At 39.6% G+C, this 21,668-nt stretch overlaps 1 protein-coding gene across 1 annotated transcript; it reads right to left on the reverse strand.

Moving 5' to 3' along the window:
* Window positions 1–8,980: 8,980 nt before the first annotated feature.
* dmap1 (DNA methyltransferase 1 associated protein 1) lies at window positions 8,981–19,324 on the reverse strand. Its single transcript, XM_047373805.1, has 10 exons — window positions 18,885–19,324; window positions 17,139–17,230; window positions 16,194–16,389; window positions 15,905–16,063; window positions 15,636–15,803; window positions 14,331–14,516; window positions 14,001–14,072; window positions 13,299–13,371; window positions 10,405–10,757; window positions 8,981–9,691 (listed from the first exon to the last, which is right to left on the reverse strand). Exons 1-10 carry the CDS (start codon window positions 18,978–18,980, stop codon window positions 9,632–9,634), a joined length of 1,455 nt encoding a protein of 484 aa, XP_047229761.1. The 5' UTR covers window positions 18,981–19,324; the 3' UTR covers window positions 8,981–9,631.
* Between the last annotated feature and the right edge of the window lie 2,344 nt (window positions 19,325–21,668).

Below are 21,668 nucleotides of genomic sequence, written 5' to 3' on the forward strand. Positions count from 1 at the left end.
ACTGTCACCCTGGAAAAGAGGTTTAGCAAAGACCACAAATAAATAGTTGGCATGTAGATTTGGTGATCCCAAAAACAGAATCTGTTTTGTATACATCCCAAACCATGTGTGGTTGCACAGTAACTCCTTTTTATGTCTTGTTTATCATTATTCCAGCTTTTAGTTATTCTTTCTAACTTTTACTAAGATTAACTTTAGGTGAGCTTTTGTTCTCATTGTGACACTGCTAATTTAATTAAAAACTGTTTTCTTAGCATGGGATTTTTTCTACCCTGAAACATATGCTCAAAATAAAAAATTTTCAAAAAGAATTTAGTTCACATTTTTACCACTGTTATAACATCTGAATTTGCTTTTAAGGTTTTTGCAAAGTTGTCAATAATGGTGGAGGGTTCTGTTTTTCCAGGTAAGTTTTTATTTTCCAAGTTTAACACAGTTGGTCAAGCAGAAAACTAGTAATCACTGTTTTTGTACATGTGTTGGTTAAATAGACATCCAGAAAAATTAATATGCTATATGTCAGAATCAAAATGTGTCTGAAAGATCTACAACATGTATTGCTTTGCTGTAAACAGGATTTTTGCCAATGGAGAAACAACTAAGACAATATTTTGGCCATTTTGTATTTTTAAACTGTAGAAAATGAGAATGAAAAGTGATCAAATGTGCATATTTTTTAAATTTTCCTTTGATACTTTTTTTTTAAAGTTTCTTAAAGTTACAGAACTATAGAGCAGGGATAGAAATAGGCTGACAAGATCCACTTTGGTGTTAATTTATGATCAGAGCAACAATAGATCAGAACTTCCCAATGGTAGATTCAGTTTCTCCCTATTATAAAATTGCACGTCTATCACTCTGCACCCAGATTAGTCATTTCAAGGTAGGACATCTTAAAAGGCAAGAGCATCTGCCTGCAGATGTTCCAAAGAGCAACAGACATGGAAAAAAGGAAGTCCAGATTTAGTCCACCTGGCAGCTCCACTGCAGTCCACTCTCCTTTTCTTCCCTGGGGCTTGAATGTGGAGAGTGGACTGTGGGGTTAATTCCTAGCTGTAAGCACTGCTTAGCACTAGTGATTGGGTTTGTGTTGTTGTAGGCCTCTCCCCCCACCAGCAAAAAAACATCCATTGAAAATGACATCTACTGTCCAGCCCTGTGGGTACTTTATCTCCCCCAACTCCCCTCCTCATTGTTGCATCTCAGCTTCCTAGAGGGCATAGGTGAATTTGATGTGGAGCAATGATTAAAAGTTTTCTCCCTCAAGGTGACCCAAATACGGGAGAAGGTGAAAGTCAAAAAGATGTGAAGATGAGAAAGGGGCATGAGGGCGAGAGACTGGTTTGGACATTTTTATTCTACAATTGTTGGAGCAAATGCTAATTCATAGTCCCACTTTCCCAGAGAGGAATCATTATCAATCTAATCATTTCAACCGATACCTTAACCCATGCAGCATGTCAGCTGAACTCCATGTCACTGGTGCTCTAAATTCTAATAACAAATACCACTAGTATAAATACAAAATTGTCTGAGTATTGACATACATTTTACTACAGTGGTACAAAAGGTATTGGGCTTTGTCAGTTTGTCATAAATAAAAACAAAGAAGAGAAAAAATAAGCTGAATCCATTTTCTCCGCATATGCTTTGAAGGATCCAATTTAACCCCATATGCATGAACCCATATACAGATACAGTACAGACCAAAAGTTTGGACACACCTTCTCATTCAAAGAGTTTTCTTTATTCTCATGACTATGAACCATCAGCACCGGTTCCCCCCAAGGCTGTGTTCTCTCTCCTCTGCTCTTCTCCCTGTACACCAACAGCTGCACCTCCAGTCACCAGTCTGTCAAGCTTCTGAAGTTTGCGGACGACACCACCCTGATCGGACTCATCTCTGATGGTGATGAGTCTGCGTACAGATGGGAGGTGGACCATCTGTTGGACTGGTGCAGCCAGAACAACCTTGAGCTCAACGCTCTAAAGACAGTGGAGATGGTTGTGAACTTCAGGCAGAACCCAGCCCCACCTGCCCCCATCACCCTCTGTGACTCCACAATTGACACTGTGGAATATTTCCGCTTCCTGGGAACCATAATCTCCCAGGATCTCAAGTGGGAGCCAAACATCAGCTCCCTCATCAAGAAAGCCCAGCAGAGGATGTTCTTCCTGCGGCAGCTGAAGAAATTCAACCTGCCAAAGACTATGATGGTGCACTTCTACACAGCCATCATTGAGTCCATCCTCACCTCCTCCATCACCATCTGGTACGCCGCTGCTACAGCCAAGGATAAGGGCAGGCTGCAGCGTGTCATTCGGTCTGCTGAGAAGGTGATTGGCTGCAGTCTACTGTCGCTCCAGGAACTGTACACCTCCAGGACCCTGAAGCGGGCAGGGAAGATTCTGGCTGATCCCTCCCACCCTGGTCACAGACTCTTTGAGACTCTCCCCTCTGGCAGGAGGCTGCGGTCCATTCGGACCAAAACCTCACGCCACAAGAACAGTTTTTTCCCATCTGCCACCAGCCTGGTTAACAAAGCCCGGAAACCACCCTGACACTGTCCCTTTCCCCCACACCCCCCCTTTTTTTGCTGACAGGACACTTGTAACCTGTAACTCTATGTGTTACATTAACGCTCAGCTTGGACTCCTGCTTTACTTGCACTGCTTTACTTGCACAATGATCACCTGCACTGTTGTATTGCTCTTGCATCTTATACTGCTCTATATTTACTCTCACTCACTTAAAACTGTGCACATATATTTATATTATATTGTAGATATGTTTATACTGTTTAATTTGTACTGTATTGCACCGACTACGCCAAAACAAATTCCTTGTATGTCCAAAAACGTACTTGGCAATAAAGCTTTTCTGATTCTGATTCTGATTCTGATTCTGAATATTGTAGCTTCACACTGAAGGCATCAAAACTATGAATTAACACATGTGGATTTATATACTGAACAAAAAAGTGTGAAACAACTGAAAATATGTCTTATATTCTAAGTTCTTCAAAGTAGCCACCTTTGGCATTGATTACTGCTCTGCACACTCTTGGCATTCTGGTGATGAGCTTCAAGAGGTAGTCACCTGAAATGGTTTTCACTTCACAGGTGTGCCCTGTCAGGTTTAATAAGTGGGATTTCAAGCCTTATAAATGGGGTTGGGACCGTCAGTTGTGTTGTGCAGGAGGTTGATACAGTACACAGCTGATAGTCCTACTGAATAGACCGTTAGAATTTGTATTATGGCAAGAAAGAAGCAGCTAAGTAAAGAAAAACGAGTGGCCATCATTACTTTAAGATATGAAGGTCAGTCAGTCCGAACAATTGGGAAAACTTTGAAAGTGTCCCCAAGTGCAGTTGCAAAAACCATCAAGTGCTACAAAGAAACCGGCTCACATGAGGACCGCCCCAGGAAAGGAAGACCAAGAGTCACCTCTGCTGCAGATGATAAGTTCATCCGAGTCACCAGCCTCAGACATCGCAGGTTAACAGCAGCTCAGATTAGAGAACAGGTCAATGCCACACAGAGTTCTAGCAGCAGACACATCTCTAGAACAACTGTTAAGAGGAGACTATGTGAATCAGGCCTTCATGGTAAAATAGCTGCTAAGAAACCACTGCTGAGGACAGGCAACAAACAGAAGAGACTTGTTTGGGCTAAAGAACACAAGGAATGGACATTAGACCAGTGGAAATCTGTGCTTTGGTCTGATGAGTCCAAGTTTGAGATCTTTGGTTCCAACCACCGTGTCTTTGTGCGGCGCAGAAGAGGTGAACGGATGGACTCTACATGCCTGGTTCCCACCGTGAAGCATGGAAGAGGAGGTGTGATGGTGCGGGGGTGCTTTGCTGGTGACACTGTTGGGGATTTATTCAAAATTGAAGGCATACTGAACCAGCATGGCTACCACAGCATCTTACAGCGGCATGCTATTCCATCCGGTTTGCGTTTAGTTGGACCATCATTTATTTTTCAACAGGACAATGAGCCCAAAAACACCTCCAGGCTGTGTAAGGGCTATTTGACCAAGAAGGAGAGTGATGGGGTGCTGCACCAGATGACCTGGCCTCCACAGTCACCGGACCTGAACCCAATCGAGATGGTTTGGGGTGAGCTGGACCGCAGAGTGAAGGCAAAAGGGCCAACAAGTGCTAAGCATCTCTGGGAACTCCTTCAAGACTGTTGGAAAACCATTTCAGGTGACTACCTCTTGAAGCTCGTCAACAGAATGCCAAGAAAGTGCGGAGCAGTAATCAAAGCAAAAGGTGGCTACTTTGAAGAACCTAGAATATAAGACATATTTTAAGTTGTTTCACACGTTTTTGTTCAGTATATAATTCCACATGTGTCAATTCATAGTTTTGATGCCTTCAGTGTGAAGCTACAATATTCATAGTCATGAAAATAAAGAAAACTCTTTGAATGAGAAGGTGTGTCCAAACATTTGGTCTGTACTGTATATGTGTAAAGAATTTATTCACTGCGTTGTTTTTTTTTCCTGTCAGGCAGATGAAAAAATTAAGTAGAGGCTGTTTGAATAAATTTTAATAAAGCACATGCAATAGATAGACATTTATGAAAATGCAAATGATGCAAATTAGCAACATTAGGCATAATTAGGCATAATAGCAAACAAATGTTCTAGTTTCAGCTTTGTAGATTAGTTTATTGAAGTTGATGTTGATAAAGAGGGCTTTGAAACCAAATTATGACGTAGTTTCTGTACAATCCATTCCGGACCATTATTACAGTGTTTCAAACACAGGTTCATACTGTAAAGTCACACCAATTTGATGTGAGCACTTCCAATACAATCCTTGGTATGTGTCAAACATTCATGAAGAGGCACCTTGGCTGTTTAAGACAGCCAAATTATGCGTTTCATTTTTATTCATAATAGAAAGGTACACCTATTAAGAAATTTGAGTGGGAAAGCTGGCAGTTCCTAAATAACCCAGACATCAAATTCCAAACATGGCTTTAGTTGCACATAAAACTCAATGGCAGTTACTGTAAAGAGTTTGTTTGCACTTTTGAAAAGTTTTTATCTCATTTACTAATCCACGGTATTATACAACCTACATTAGTGAACATGTAGTTCCTGTTTAAAAGTATAAAATGCTGGGAAATTTATTGTCATTAGCTTGCACTGCTAACAGCAATTAGCCAGATTCCTGAGTATCAGCTAGTAAATACGACTGAAGTGGAAATTTGTTGATTTAATTTCCTGATCCAAATTCCAAATTCAGCAGTAGGTGGAACACAAAATATGCAGACGGTCACCAGCGCTTGTTCTAATTCACTGTCGATGTTGTCCACTTAACTTAGTTCGGGAAGTTCTACTTTCCTATATTGTTCCATTTTTCTTTTTTCTGAGGACTAAGAACTGCCCTTGGGCCAGTGGTACCACACTTTGAAAAAAAAGGCTCCATCCACATCTTTTCCTCTAACTGTGTTTTCAATCGCCGCTTCCAGTTTCACCTGATGGTGTAGCCGAGCAGCTGCTCGACAGTGACATATGCCAGCGATTAGCCTGGCTATACTTCAATTATGATAAAACGCCAGCACACCTCTTAGGTTGTGATTAAAGCCTTGCCATGGCCTTGATAAAGAGATCCCATCTCAGCCACATCATACTCCTGTGGTGTTCTGCATCATGCTTTTCACATCAGAGCCTGGATGGAGTGAGCTAGACTGGGGCTACTGGGAGTCTTTATCATTCACACTTGGCTGATGATACTTCTCTACCTGCCTATTTTCTATTTTGACTAGTATTTTTTAAGAACTTTCCCATTTTATATCTCCATCTTACATCAGCCTTGTAACTTGAGATGGCTTTATATACTGCAGGTACAGCAGAGAAACCCCAGTTTTAATAAATGGGTGGGCAGTGATGAAAAAAAGATATCAGAGGAGCAGGAAAGAAGAGAAGAGGAGGGGGAAGAGCATTAATCCAACAGCCGGCTGCTGGAGAGAGAGAGAGAGGGAGGGAGTGAGAATGAAAGACAGAGAAGAAGGGCTGTGAGCGGGGAGGAGGAGGAGGCAAAAGAAAGATAGCCTTTCGGCTGTGTTCTGTCAAGGGAGAAATTACACATTTACGGAGGGTTTTTCAGCCAACGACGAGTTCCATAGATCAAGCCACTGGATTTATGAGCCAATTTTCAACATGAAATATAGACACAGGGAATCCATTTTACCCATGTTTACTTGTCTCCTCTCACTCTTTTTCTCTCTCCATCTCAATCAAATGGCCTTCAGAGTTTGGATGAGCTTACTACTGTAACCTTACCAGTGCTTACTAAAGCTGTGAATAAAAAACTGGTTCATTACAGTATTAAATAAAGGAATGGGTTTTGAGTTGAACATATAACAATATGTTATTTTTCAGTTTTTCCACAGAACCACTGACGCAAAACCTTTATAAAAATGTTTGAATTCAATTCAATTCAATTCAATTCAAAAATACTTTATTAATCCCAAAGGGAAATTAAATGTTGTTATAGCTCATATTTAATATAATTAAATAAACACTGAAAACGAAAGCCTTTGAATGTTCAACAAAAATCACAGCAACAATCAAAGCAGTGACCCCAGGTCCAGCCTCTCAGTTATTCTGAAGTTAAAAGATTTGACTTAAAAGGCACAAAAATAAGATTCATTACAAATTGCAGGAAGTAACACAACCTGCAGTAGGTAGTGTAACATTTTTATTTTCTGAAATTAAAGAGGAGAAAACAGAGTTTAAGGGTATTTTTGGTAATATAATGACTAAAGATCAGGTGCTGCAAAATCTTTAAAAGACAGAAAAATCATAAAATATTGTTCCTACTGTAAATAGAATAGGTTAGCTCCAGATACACATGCTGAAGCTTGTTTACTCATCTGACTTTCTTAAAATCTTCCATATTTTTTGACAGATTTGCGCAGGGTTTGTAAGACATCTGGAGAACTTCAATCCAGTAACTGAGACTCTTAGCTGACTGCAGTATCTTTATTTTTCTTTTTTTAATCTAAAAGATAAAACTTCAAAAGTTATTTTGCCTAAAAATAAGCAATTTAAAAACAATATGGTTTACTCAAATTTCCAGAAATGTTTTGCAAAATTTGATATATACATTTTTATATTAATGTTAAAAGGGATCAGATTTTACTTAAATTTGGCTGATATTTAAATTTGGCAGATAATGTTTTGGGTGCACGGCAATACAAAATAAGTATATAAAGTGCCTTGCAAGTACTAATACTTCTTAACCTTTTTATTTTTTATATTTTGCCACGTTGCAATTATAACTGTATTTTATTGGTATTTTATGTGATTAATCACAGCAATGTACTGCATAATTGTAAAGTGAAAGCAAAATGATTTTAAAAGTCTTTGGATTTTATATAAAAATCTAAAAACTGTGACATGCCTATGTCTTCAGCCCCCCTGAATGAGTTATTTATAGAACCATCTTTTGCTGCAGTCAAAGCTGCAGGTCTTCTGAGGTTTCATTCTTCCTGCTAGGGATTAACATTTTTACCAAGTCTTGCCTTTGATTCTCTATTAGATTTAGGTCAGGATTTTGACTGGGCCATTCTAATACAAGAATATGCTTTAATCTAAATTATTCCATTGCAGCTCTACATGTTTGCTTACGTTTGTTGTCTTGTTGGAAGACGAATCTCTGCCCCAGTCTCAAGTTTTGTGCAGCCTCTCACTGGTTTTCTTTAGGATTGTAGCTCCATCCATCTTCCAACCAACTTTGACATGTCACCCTGTCCCTGTTGAAGAACAACTTTCCCACAGCATAATGCTGCCACCACCTTGTTTAACTGTAGGCATAATAGATTTCCCACTACACGCAGTCATAAAGTCCAATTTTGGTCTCATCTGACTTTCCTTCACATGTTTCCTGGGTTTCTTATGTGGCTGGTGGCAAAACTGACTTTTTATGGCTTTTTGCTTGTCACTCTTCCATAATGGTCACATTTCTGGAGTGCAGGAGTAAAAGTTGTCTAGTAGAAAGATTCTCCCACCTGCGCTCTGAATCTCAGCAGCTCCTTCAGAGTAACAATGGGGTACATTGAAAAAGCAAAATCAGGGTGCATGGTATTAACATCCCAAAAGACTAGAACAAACTAATTTGTTAATAATATATTTCAGATGTCATTATTCCACATTCTACATGCCAATGTCTTTCAGCTGGTTAGGAGTGTTACTGTAGCAGATGCCCATACCTGACATGCCCAAGAGGCTAAAGGTCAGAGTTTCCTGGTAGCACAAATGATAGACAGCAGGGGGGGAAATATCAACTTTATATCGCCACTGACATATTTACGAATACGATCACTTGAGCATGATTGTTTTTAATATCATATAGCCTGGGTTTGAAATTGTGCACACCCTTTTCATTTTCAGATTATGGATTGAAAAGTGCTCAGTGAGATGTTAAAGTTTGGGATATTGTTTTATCGTATCAGCACTGAATACAATACAAAGGCATGTCACACATTTTTGTATTGGTGAAACATTTTCCTTATCATTTTCCTTTTACTTCAGTTTTGCACTTCTGGTCAATCGCATAAAATCCCAATAAAGTAGATTGATGTTTGTGGTTGTTTAACCATGTAAAAATCTAAAGGGTAAGAATAGTTCTGCAAGACCTGGTGAACACATATCCCCAAATCAGAAAGCTTCTCTCTACTGGCTAAAATATTCCACATTTGCATAGAAATTAATGCCTAAGTAGGCTAAACACCATAATTGACAAGCAATTAGCGACATTATGAGAAGGGGAAACCTAATGAAGTTTTCACTGGCTCTGCTTAATTATCATATTAATGAAGTCATTAGTTGTCACTTAACTTAGATGACAGGTAAGGTAAGAATGTCAGGATCCTACAATTTTCTGAACAAATCTGTATTCAACACTTATTACCCTCCAAGTCAACATCATCTGAAAAAGAACTAACTAGACACAGTTAGAAATAAAGTGATTTTTATTTTTTTATTTTTTGTAAGCTGTAGGGTTTTCAAAGTAATTAGAAAATAACCTTAAGATGATTCGACATAAAAACAGAAAGATGGAAGTGTTGTCCAAGAGAGAAAGGTTTTGAAGAAGCCAGCTCTACAAGCTAACACTAAAACACATTTCCAGTAAACACCATTGCATTATTAGGCTACAAAAAAAAATCCTCAGATGACTCCAATGAGCGTTGCGGTTCCATGTCCACCCACTCTCCAGCTCTGGCTCTTCATTCCAATTCATTTCAATTACCCAGTCATTCCCACCTTCTTCACCCTGTCCCGATTAGTTCAGCCTTGCAATTTACAGTTGCTCTTGCCTCATCTATGGGCGACCGGTGGTGGAGGCAGGGAGACGAGCGGTAATGGAATGAAATGTCACTCAGTCATTGCCTTTGTCACGGCCAGACCGGGAGGGTTTGGAGAGGCCTCGTTAGTAGGTGAGAGGTTGTGTTTATGTGTGTGTGTGTGGAGTCGGTGGTGTGTCTGTGTAAATGGACATTGGTTGCGTCCATCTTGTCTGGCCATAAGACTCCTGGGCACTCCACTGTCATCAGGATAAGTTACCCAGTCGTTTGTCCTCCAGACAGTATGAGCTACAGCTTGCATCAGGGCTTCTTTGCCTTTTTTACTGAAGATGAACTGGAAGCAGATTCTCTCCGCTTGCGCTGCAATGGGATACGGAGCGACAATCATGTTAGAGAATGTCAGAGTTCACCTCCTTCTTTGAAGGAATAACCACGTTTAGCTCACTAATATCACATCTTAACACAGGAACAAACATGTATTATCACTGGGACCCAAAACATTTCTATGGTGAAAATGCCAAACATCTTCAGGAACAGGTTTTTAGAGTTCTTTGTATGATGCCACAGTGGATAAAATGGTACACTCTGACAAGAGAAGAAGTGCTCTTATAATCTTATAATTTCTTCTGATCTAAAATCTTAAATCCATGATGTGATTGTCATTGCCAACTTGTACTGCTTGTTCCTCCAGTCAACCCATATCTGAATCGTTTTTACACAGAATTATTTAAAATCAATATAAGTGTTTCAGAGCCGAGGTTTGGTTCTTCTTTACCTTCTTACACGGTAAAAAACTCATGTGGATATTTCATAGTAAAATAATTTTTTTCAGCCTTGGCTGCTACAGTTGACCGCCTTTGAATCAATTCAAAGTTTTGTATGTGTAAAAATAAAGTACAAGTAAAATCAGTGTCGAGTAACAACAGTATTTTATTAGCTTTTAGCTCCAAGTAATTTAAGGTGTTAACGTTATAATTTTAGCATTTTAAAACAACTTAAAGATGCACACTGTAGATATCCTCACTCAGGCCTTTGCAATAGTGTAGAAAAAGTTTGGATTGGTCTATACTTACCGAGTTAGGTGTAAGCGGCGCTCCTACAACATCAATGATCTGCTCCTTGGCTTCAACCTTGATATCATCTACATTGGGCCATGACTGAGCTTCTGCCCCTGGAGTGGATGATGCAGTACTGTTTACAGCAATGAGATCCCCACCCTGTGGGACTCCAGATGTTCCTCCTCCCGTGGTACCTCCACTCCCAGCCCCACTGCCAGCTTTAAGGAGGGCCTCATAACGATGACGTAGCATCTGCTGTTCATATTCACAGTTGCTATGGGCCTGCTTCAGCTCATACAGCAACACCAGGTCACTACGAAGTTCATTGAACATCTGGACAATCTCCTCTGTGGGCATGGGATTGAGATCTAGAACCAAAGAAATTGGGCACAGAAAGGAATGAAAATTCAGCTTGAAAAACGTTGATTGAAAAAGTATTTCCATCTGTGAGGATACTGCGGCAAGAGGATGCTTCCTGAACTCTGTGACCTTTAGCATTTAGGGCGATGTCATTTGTGTTCAGTGTGAGCATCTGCTGCCATGAGACTGTGTCCAACTGGTTAAATATTCTCCACATCCCATTCAGGAACAAATTCCTCCCATAAAGCTACCAACCCCCTACCTTCAGATCCTCTGCCTGCACTAAAGATCTCCAAGGAAGAGGTAAACAGGCTCTTTCAGCGCATGAAAACAAAGAAAGCTGGAGGACCTGATAACGTCTCCCCATCATGCCTGAAAGCCTGTGCAAATCAACTCGCTCCGATCTTCACAAGGATCTTCAACAAGTCACTGGAGAAATGTGAGGTTCCCTCCTGCCTCAAACGATCCACCATCATCCTGGTGCCCAAGAAACCCACCATCCTAGGATTAAATGACTACAGGCCTGTAGCCCTGACGTCTGTGGTCATGAAATCCTTTGAGCGGCTGGTGTTGAAGCACCTGAAAGACATCACAGGCCCCCTGCTGGACCCTCTGCAGTTTGCTTACCGAGCAAACAGGTCGGCAGATGATGCTGTTAACTTAGGTCTACACTTCATCCTGCAACACCTCGACCTCCCAGGGACGTACGCCAGGTTCCTGTTTGTAGACTTCAGCTCGGCCTTCAACACCATCATACCAGACATCCTCCACCAGAAGCTCACCCAGCTCAACGTCCCAGCCTCCACCTGTCAGTGGATCAACAGCTTCCTGACAGACTGACAGCAGCAGGTGAGACTGGGGAGCATCTTCTCCTAATCCAGATCAATAAGTACTGGTGCCCCCCAGGGATGTGTTCTATCCCCACTCCTCTTCTCTCTGTACATAAATGACTGCACCTCATCGGACTCGTCCGTGAAACTCCTGAAGTTTGCAGACGACACCACTGTCATTGGACTGATCCAGGATGGTGATGAGTCTGCATACAGACAGCAGGTGGATCAGCTGGTACACTGGTGTTGTCAGAACTACTTTGAACCCACTCAAGACTGGAAATGGTGGTGGACTTTCAGAGAACACCACCCCCATACACCCCCCTCACCATCCTCAACAACACTGTATCGGCCGTGGACCACTTCAGGTTCTTAGGAACCCCCATCTCTGAGGACCTGAGATGTTCTTCACACATAGACACTGTTCAAAAGAAGGCCCAGCAGAGACTGTACTTCCTGAGGCAACTCAAGAAGTTCAACCTTCCACAGGAGCTGCTGGTCATCTTCTACACTGCCATCATTCAGTCTGTCCTGTCTTCATCCATTTCAGTGTGGTTTGGCTCATCCACAAACCAGGACAGGTCCAGACTGCAACGAATAATCAGGTCTGCAGAGAGAATAATCAGAGCTGACCTTCCCTCCATCCAGGACTTATACAGGTCTATGGTCAGAAAAGAGCTGCTAAAATCTCTGCTGACCCCACACACCCTGCACATAAACTGTTTAGAGCTTTACCTTCAGGCCGCCGCTACAGAGCACTGTTTACTAAAATCAGCCGCCACAAAGACAGTTTCTTCCCCCAGGCTGTTTCTCTGATGAACATTTAATAGAGTACAAAACAACCTCATACTGAAATTGCAAATCCACCTTGTATATGTGTATATTGAATATATGTATTTATGGACATAAGGATATATGCAGAATATATCTTATAACACAAAAAAACAAAAATGAAACCCAGAGACCAAAGTGTACCAGAGTCAAATTCCTTGTTTGTTGTATGTACGAACTTGGCAATAAAGCTGATTCTGAAATATTACATTGGTATGAAAAATGCAAGTTCTTACAAGTTGGAATATATTAGGCAACAATTATTGCACTCCAAACAGTCCTTTGCATTATGAATTTGCACACACTAATATTGCTATGATGATATATTTGCAATAAATTGTGCAGCCTTAGTGAAAACCAAAGGTTTATTCACCAGTTTTGTTGAATGCTTTCATTATTGTGTTAAATGGAACAAATGTTACCACTTTTTACCTGTAAATATTCACAAACTATTTGAAAATGGAGATTTATGATGTCAGAAGACAATTTATGTTCAAACAGCTTTCAATAGGGACTAATGTGAAGCAAGACACATTAAGTTAAAGGAGCGAAAGAATGGAAGGAAGGAAGGAAGGAAGGAAGGCATGGGAATAGGAAGAACGGTCAGAGGACAAGTGGGAAAAACATTTAGAAAATGGAAAGTGTAAAGAGTAAAGTCTGGAAAGACAAATACTTTCTGTACTCATATTTTCTTTTTCCATACTCATTCAGACCTGGAAAATCTTAAGATCAAACTCCATGCTTTTGCTAGTCTGCATAGGAACACTTGGTAATCTACTGAAGTTGTCACTTTTCCTGCTTTACACAAACGTGCATTTACTGCAGTGGACTGCTGAACGTGTACAGTTCTAAAATGTTCGCTGATTGATAATATTTATTCATACTCACCCACTCCTTGCTCTGCCAGGATCTGCTCAATGGCCTTGATCTTCTTCTGGCCAACAGAGCTTGGCAGTTTCATCTGAATAACACACAAACACAGAGAGAGAGAGGGAGAGAGGCACCAGCGCAGGGCTGTGATTTAAGGTACTGGCAATATTAGGATAAACGGCTCCACCTCAGGGCTTTTAATTCGTATGAAATGCACTTCAGTGGGTCAGATCAAAATGTCTTTATCCAGTGAACTGCATCTGACTGATTAGCTAGAGGGGCTCTCTACTTCCTCAGCTGTGCTAATGCATTTTCCATTGAGATCAGAAGCTCCTCATCAGTCTTCGTGATAAATAAGGCTCCTCTTGCTGCTTTTACAGATATTAGTTGTTCACTAACAGATTTAATCATCAAAGTGATAATAAAAGATAAGTTTGAAACTCCTGTTACCTACATACATCAAATGTAGCATCGAGCCATGATGCTTATTATGGCAAAACTAACAAAAAAAAACCTTGTGGCCATTTCTACAATGTTTCCATGGCTTTAAAATGTTATATATTTTTTTATAGAAAGCTATAGTTATTCCTGACTAGCGCAGCTTAAAATTGTATTTTTATTTCAGAAGAGTTCTGAGACTCCCAATAGGGATTTAAAAGCAGGGGTTAAGTTTTCCGTCACCAGCAGGTTAGTTGAGCAGCCAGAACAAGCAACACTCACCCTCTGACTGCGCAGGGTGACACCGGCGGACTTGAAGTCAGGGAACTTGATGCCAGCGGTCTCTGGAACAGCCTGGAGAAAAAAATATTTGTAACACATGATATTTGATTTTATTTTGAACTTTGGATTGACATGGAACAAAATCAAATAAAAGGGCAGGGACAAGTTTGAGTAATTTGTTACTTTGATGAAATGATTTACAAACTAGAAACAAAAAGAGAAATTTAAGGATATTTGAGTCCCATCTGCTGAAACAGGATAAAATGAAATGATAAAAAAAACTGATTTATATTTTATGTTATTAACTTTTTGTGCAGTTGCATTGCTTACTGGTTTTTCTGTTTCTCTTTTTTGTGGAAGTTTCTTCTTGGAAACCCTCTTTTCAGCTCGCCTCAACTCTGTAGTCGTGTCGGCTGCTTTAATGAGTTTCTGCAGATCCTGGGCTTTCTTCTCGCGCTCCTTCTTCCTGTTCTCAATCTTCCTTAGCTCTTGAATTAGATACTCCTCTTCTGCCACCTAAAGGACAAACAAAAGAGGTGCATTTTTATTTTTGGCATCACTGTTCATCACTGTTCAACAAAACCTGACCTAAACCCCATGGCAAGTCTATACAGGAATGTCATGAGGAAAATATAGACACCAAAACCAGCAATGCAAACGAGCTGAAGGCAGCTATTAAATCAAGCTGGGCTTCCATAGAACCTCAGCAGAGCTACATGCTGGTTGCCTTGCATGCCACGCTACACTGTTACAGTAAGGTTGATTTCACATAGGGACCAGCAGACGCTGCCACCACTTCTAGGCCCATCATTGTCTATGTGTTGCTCGATGGCAGAGCGCAGCTATTGTTGCACTCTGCCCTAAGCCTTGCTTAGAACTTGCAGTGGTCTGCGACGACATCTGGGCTCCTCAAATCAGAGTCAACCTGCTACATGTTCATAAAAATAGAAAGGAGGAAAAGCTGGTCTCAGTATTTGGACATTTTGACACAAGATTAAAGTGACTTAAACAAAAAAGCTGTGATTTGGAAGGACATTTCCAATAATTTGGGACTATGAGGTGAGTTTAAAAAGCGATTGAAATAAGTTGTGTGCTATTATGTTTAAAAAAAGGGTTAGCTAATACAGTCAGCTTTCATTACAGAAAATACTCTAGTATCAGTAAGTACCATGTGATGGACTGAATGAAGACATTTTGTCAACAACCAGTGCCCTCTTTAACATATTTGTTAGGGTGAGGGGTTAGGGTTGTGCTTCTTGCTTCTCTTCTACATTTAGTTGTAGACCCACAGCAAGTCCCACTCTGGGATGTTCTTAAGTTAAAGCACCCTACTTGATATAAATGATGGTGCAGCAAAATACTAACCACATATAATATACATTGCATCGAAATAGTTTACAGTTGGCTGATATTTCTGTATTGAAAATGCTTTTAACATGTGATGTTCTTGTTTTCCGAGAGACTGGATTTTGGGTTCTCAGTAGCGTTAAACTATATTCATAAAAAAACAGAAATAAACACAAGATGTATAACTGTCACTTATTAAAGGAGTTTCTGAAATAAACTAACTTGTCAAAAATGCTGCAATTTATTCAGATTTCATCCGATTTTAAGAATAGGTAAAAGTTTACTAACTTGCTCAGGTGTGCGATTAAAGAGCTTCTCCAGTTGCTCCTTTCGGCGCCTTTCATGACCAGCATCAAAGATATAGATCTTGGGCTCGGTCCCAGATGCTGCACGGACCTTGGTCAGCTTACCACAAATGTTATAATATCGTTCTTTCAGGTCCTCTATGGAGCGTTTCTTAAAGTGCACAAATTGAGAAAAATTATTCCAAATACATGTCTCGGTTTTGGGATTTTATTGTAAATACCAGTTCTGGAATTGAAGGTCTGGGCCTTTACTCTATATTGTTGGTAGTCATAGCGGTCATGGATGACTACGAAGCGCAGGTCAAAGCGCTTGCACAGGTCAAAGAGATGGTCTGTCTCTCCTTTAGTCCAGCCATCGTCATGAAGATGCATTTGATACTCTTGCTCTGAATACACTGGCACTTGCACCGCCTGGACATGCACACAGGAAAACAGAAAGATCATAAAAAAAGAAGTATGAGCTCATTCAAAAAGTGGGACACAATGCAAATGTTTCTTTGTGTTTGTCCTGAATGTCTGCCAAGGGACGGGTCAAGCATACCTTGTTAAAACGAGCAAAAGGATAGTCCTTCCCCTCCTCGGCCATCCGTCTCCAATGGTGGAAAATGGCCCCATCTTTGCGAGCTGGATTGGTGAAAGGCATCCACTTCCAGGGACGAACCTTTTTACATCCTAGCTTGGCTTTGACAGTCCTGTAACCTTGAGTGGTATCACTAGGTAGCAGAGGGGGTGCATCTCTATAGATAAATAGGGGACAACAAAGCTTTTATAGTAATGGTATCCAATGCATCAAAAAGAATGATCCAATATGGCTGCGGATGGCAGACTCGGTATTTCAATCTCTAGTACTTTGCATGTTTTTTTTCTGTTATTTCTGTACAATAAAAATGTCCTTATTGAGTTAAGCCAAATTCCTTCTTTGTGTGCACAAACTTAGCAAATACTGCTTTTTCTGATTGTACCCAATATTAAGGTCTTTGAGGTCTTTTTAAAGACACCGAGTTTGTCCTTATGATCCAGGCATCCAATCAGGCGTTCCACCTTGACAACGATTCCAAACAAACTAACATTAAGCTTCTGGCGGAAACCAACCAAGCTTAAAAGCACTTTGTGGTCAAATATGCAGCCAGGATTATCCCACATCCTTGCTGAACTCCAAAAACCTGTTCTGTTGTATTTCTAATCAACTTGCTAAGGGACATTTAACCGTATATTAAGGTTATGTATATATATATGTATATATTTGAGCCTGTATGTAAACATTTTAATTCCGTGAAGATTCCAGAAAATCCACCAAAGATTTACAATTAATAGTTGGTTCAAAGACTTTGCATGGAAGCTGATTGTGGTGTAACCATTTCACCCTGAAAAAAAAGAGCAGTTTAAACACATCACACCAAGAATTATCAAGATGTGATGTCAATTAAAGAGATCATATAACAACGAAAGAATGCGAAAAGATATGATTTTTTGGAAAAATGCGTACTTCTTATCTGAATAAAGCAGAGCATAAACCTCTCTGTGCATTCCCTCTGGTCTCTTGAAGGTGAGCGTTTCGGCTGCTTTCTTGGATTTTTTCTGCAGTGAGTGATGGAAAAAACAAACATTTTGTTAAGATCAACTGAATTCATAATTTGGGAAGTGTTACATACATGACACCTGTTTATGATAATTATGAACATGACCTGAAATGTAAATTCAAGTCAATAACTATCTTGAGAAGTTAATTTCTTTCAGTGTTTTAATTTAAAACGTGAAAGTATTATATATATATATATATATATATATAATACACAGTGATATGTTCAGGTGTTTATTTTTATGATTATGACTTACAGCTAATAAAAACCCAAAATTCAGTTTCTTAGAAAGTTGGAATATGACAAAAGACTAATAAAACAGAAATGTTTAAACACAAATTTTGGCCTACTGAAAAGTAGATTGATGTATTGTATAGTAAATGCATTTGAATCTCGGGCCAGGGCTGCTTTTGCATGAATCACTGCATCAATGAGGTGTGACATGCAAGCAATCAGACTGTGGCCCTGTTTAGGTTTAGTGGTAGCCCAGCTTGCTTTAATAGAGGGCCTTCAGCTTTTTTACACTGTTGGATCTGGACATCTCTCATTTTCCTCTTAACAATACCCCATAGATTCTAAATGGGATTTATTTCAAGCAAATTTGTTGGCCAATCCAGCACAGTAACACCAAAGTCCTGGAGTACTTTTGGTATTGTGGGCAGGTGCCAAGTGCTGCTGGAAAATGAAATCTGCATTTCCATTAAGTTCGTCAGCAGTAGGAATCATGAACTGTTCTAAGATTTCCAGCTAGACTACTGCCTTCACGTTGGACTGGATAAACAAAGTGGACCAGATAATGACATGGCTTACCAAATAATCATTGTCAATTGTAAACTTAACCCTAGACACTCAAGCACCTTAAATTCTTTGTCTCGCCACTTTTCCTCCAGACTATGGGACCTTGATTTCCAAATGAAACAAAACATTTTATTTAATCTGAAAAGAGGACTTTGGACCAAATGTCCAGTCCTTTTTCTCAATAGCCCAAGTAAGAATTTGTGATGTTTTTTTGGTTCAGGAGTGACTAAACACAGGGAATGCAGCACTTAATAAGTCCAAGGTATGACCATGTGTGGTGGTCCTTGAAGCCATGACTCCAGCTGCGGTCCTTGTGAATTTCCCCCAAACGCTTGAATGAGCTTTGCTTCACAATCCATGTGACAATCACAATCCATATCAAGGCTGTGGTTATCCCTATTGTTTATGCACATTTTGGTATCACATTTTTTTCCTTCCACTTAACTTTTCATTAATATGTTTGGAAACAGCACTTTGGGAACGCCCAGCTTCTTTAGCAGTGACATCATTGTGGCTTACCTTCCTTGTAGAGGGTGTCAATAACTATCTGTTGGACAACTTTCCAGGCAGCATTCTTCGTCATGATCACATTACAATTCTGTATTAAAAACTGTTTTCTTTGTCTTATATAACATTCCAACTTTCTGGGAAACCGGATTTTCGGTGTTCATAGCTGTAAGTCATAAACGTCAAACTTAACAGAATCAAACAAAACATATTACCCTGTGTGTAGTTAATCGATGCAATATACATAAGCTGAATTGTTGAAATAAATTAAATTTTCAATGTTATTCTACTTTACTAGAATAAACCGTTACTCGGACAAATCTTGATCTGTATAAACTTTTTCTCACCTTATCCGAGTTGATAAGATCTTTCTTACTGATGGGACCATCATTATCTGCTCCGCCAAGCTCCAGAATATCCCGAACATCAGCACCGGTAGCCATAGTTATATGATGTGTATTATGCTGTTTATAAACGCCTCTTCCAACCCCGTCAAACAGAATTGCCGTTCACTAATTTACAGGCGCTCATTCATTCCCTGGACGTTACAGTACAACAGATCCCAACAAAGCTAAATGCTAACGCAACCCAATCATTTCTCAAGCGTTTTACCACAAAATACGGTAAATAAGTGAAAATACTTGTATGTCGTTACTGTTACTACTTCAGCTCATGAAATACGCGTAGACTATTTAGAAAACAACGAAAAAAACATTTATTGTTGAAGTCACAGCGGTAGCTAGCTAAACACTGACGCCGATCATGCCGTTGTGACTACACTGAGAGGGATTGACAGTCGCCACCTTGTGGTGTGGAGGAAAACGGTAATGAGGGAGCTTTTTTTAGGCCACCACACTTGTTGCGTTTTTAAAATCAAAAGTTTACATTTTTTGTATATTTTTAGATATTTATATATTGTCTTAATTTATATGTAGATTATATTAGAGTTATAGAATGAGCTGTCCAGGGTGCTGTCTCACCCAATGACCATGTAACACAAGCAGTCCCTCTAGACCTGACAGGGAAATCTGCAGATAAAGACAATTGTTTTTAGCAAAGCTTTAAAAAATAGATCACTGAAGACGTTTGTTTGAAACCTCCAACAAGTTCCCTTTAAAGATTTACCAGTTCCATTTGCACTACAGTGTTCTGATAACAGCTTGACCCTCCTGTGACCTAAAGCCGACTTTTTGTTCCTCTCTAGCATGAGGGGCGTTATTTGCTTATTATTTAAATAACATTAAATTATAATTCACAATTTCACAATACTATATCACATTCTGCTCAACGCCAGGTTGAATCCTATCAAACGATATTGCACAACTGCTGAAAATTCTAAACGTCCCAACTTATTGGTTTTGAGCCCTGATTTATTTATTTATTTTTTTTTTTGATGATTATTTAAATCAATTTAGTTTACAAGACAGGTCCAATTCATATTAATTTATAAAGACACAGTGATTCAAATCATTCCAGTACAACCCAATCTGATTGACAGATGCAAACATAAATTACATACCTTCCAATTCAATCATAGTTATATTGAGGTTTATAATGTCAGCTGATAAAAGATATCAGTCTATGAAAACCCAGCCTATTGCTTGTAGTCATTGACTTGCAACAATCCTTCATCCTGAGTGAGCATATGGCAACAATGGAAAGTAACAGGAAGGAACCTGCAGCAAAATAAGGTCCGTCACAGGATTGGTGCTGAGGGACTTTGTTGACCAACTGGCAGAAGTCCTCACCAGGATTATTATTCTGTCCCTGTCCCAGTCCACTATCCTACCCTGTCTTAAATCCTCCATCATTGTCCTTTTGACCAAGAAACCCCACATCTCCAGCCTTCATGATTGGACCTTGGGTGTCAGTGCTCACACCAGTGGTCATAAAATTCTTTGAACATTTGGTCAGGGCTCACATCATTCCTTCTAAAATGTTTCAAAACCCACCAGTTTGCCTTCAGTGATAATGGATCCACTGAGAATGCTGTAGCCACAGCCCTCCATGGACATTGGACAAACTGAGGGACATTGAACTGCCACATTCCACCTGCATGTGGATCCACAGCTTCCTGTTGGGTCATAGCCAGAGGGTCAGACTGGGTCAACATACATCTCTATAAGCGAATGAGTCCGCCTATTGAGACGAGGTGAAGCAGCTGACATTGTGGTGCACAGAGAACAAGTTGCTGCTCAACATCTCCAAGACCAAGGAGATAATACTGGACTATAGGAAAAGGGACAATGGACATTTCTGGTTATCAGCGGGGGCTACGAGGAGATGGCAGCTGACCTCTGCTTCCTGGGAGTCCACATTGAAGAGGACCTGACCAACAGGAATAGCTAAAATCAACACAGCCAGAATGTAAAAGCAGATGCAACAATGGAAATGTGCAATCAGTATGAACGTGTGTACATGTGTTTTTATTATATCTTTTTAAGAACTGCTTCTATTTTTCTATTTTACATAAATAGTTTATTTCTCATGAACAGACCAGGTAGCTTTTCCCTCCAATTTCGTTGTACTCATGACAATGACAACAAAGGATATTCTGATTGTGATGAGCAGTCATCTGATGTGACTGACTGAGATTATTATGGTTTTCATGGGTGTAGGTGATTAATCCAATAATACTGTACTTTTAATTGTTCCCTTAATCATTGTTGTCCCTTATCTTATTATTTAGATGTAAATCCTTTTTCACATTTATTTACATACACACGACACATTTGATGTCTGCCTTAAATAGTACATCCTGTCACTCTTTTGAAAGCAGGAAATCGTGTTATTTTTCTATCAATATTATTTTTTAGCAAATGTAGATTTTTTTTTTTACCAACACGTAAAAACTAACATATATTGATAAACAACATACAGCATCTTTCGTATCTATTACATTTAAAAGGTTGTCTTAAAACTGTTTTAATTACAAAATTATAATTTTCTTCTATTCGATTTTATTTCACTGTTTGGCCATTTTTTATATATAAAGGCATCATTAGTCGCATTTAAACCTAAATACGTAATAAATATAATGTAAAAACATTTAATAGTAAAATCTTTCATTACAGCCAAGTTCCAATAGAGCTACAAACGTATTAATAACGGATGTTTGTGGCGTTTTGGTA

Source organism: Girardinichthys multiradiatus, chromosome 9 (assembly GCF_021462225.1).
Source record: "Girardinichthys multiradiatus isolate DD_20200921_A chromosome 9, DD_fGirMul_XY1, whole genome shotgun sequence".
NCBI lineage: Eukaryota > Metazoa > Chordata > Actinopteri > Cyprinodontiformes > Goodeidae > Girardinichthys > Girardinichthys multiradiatus.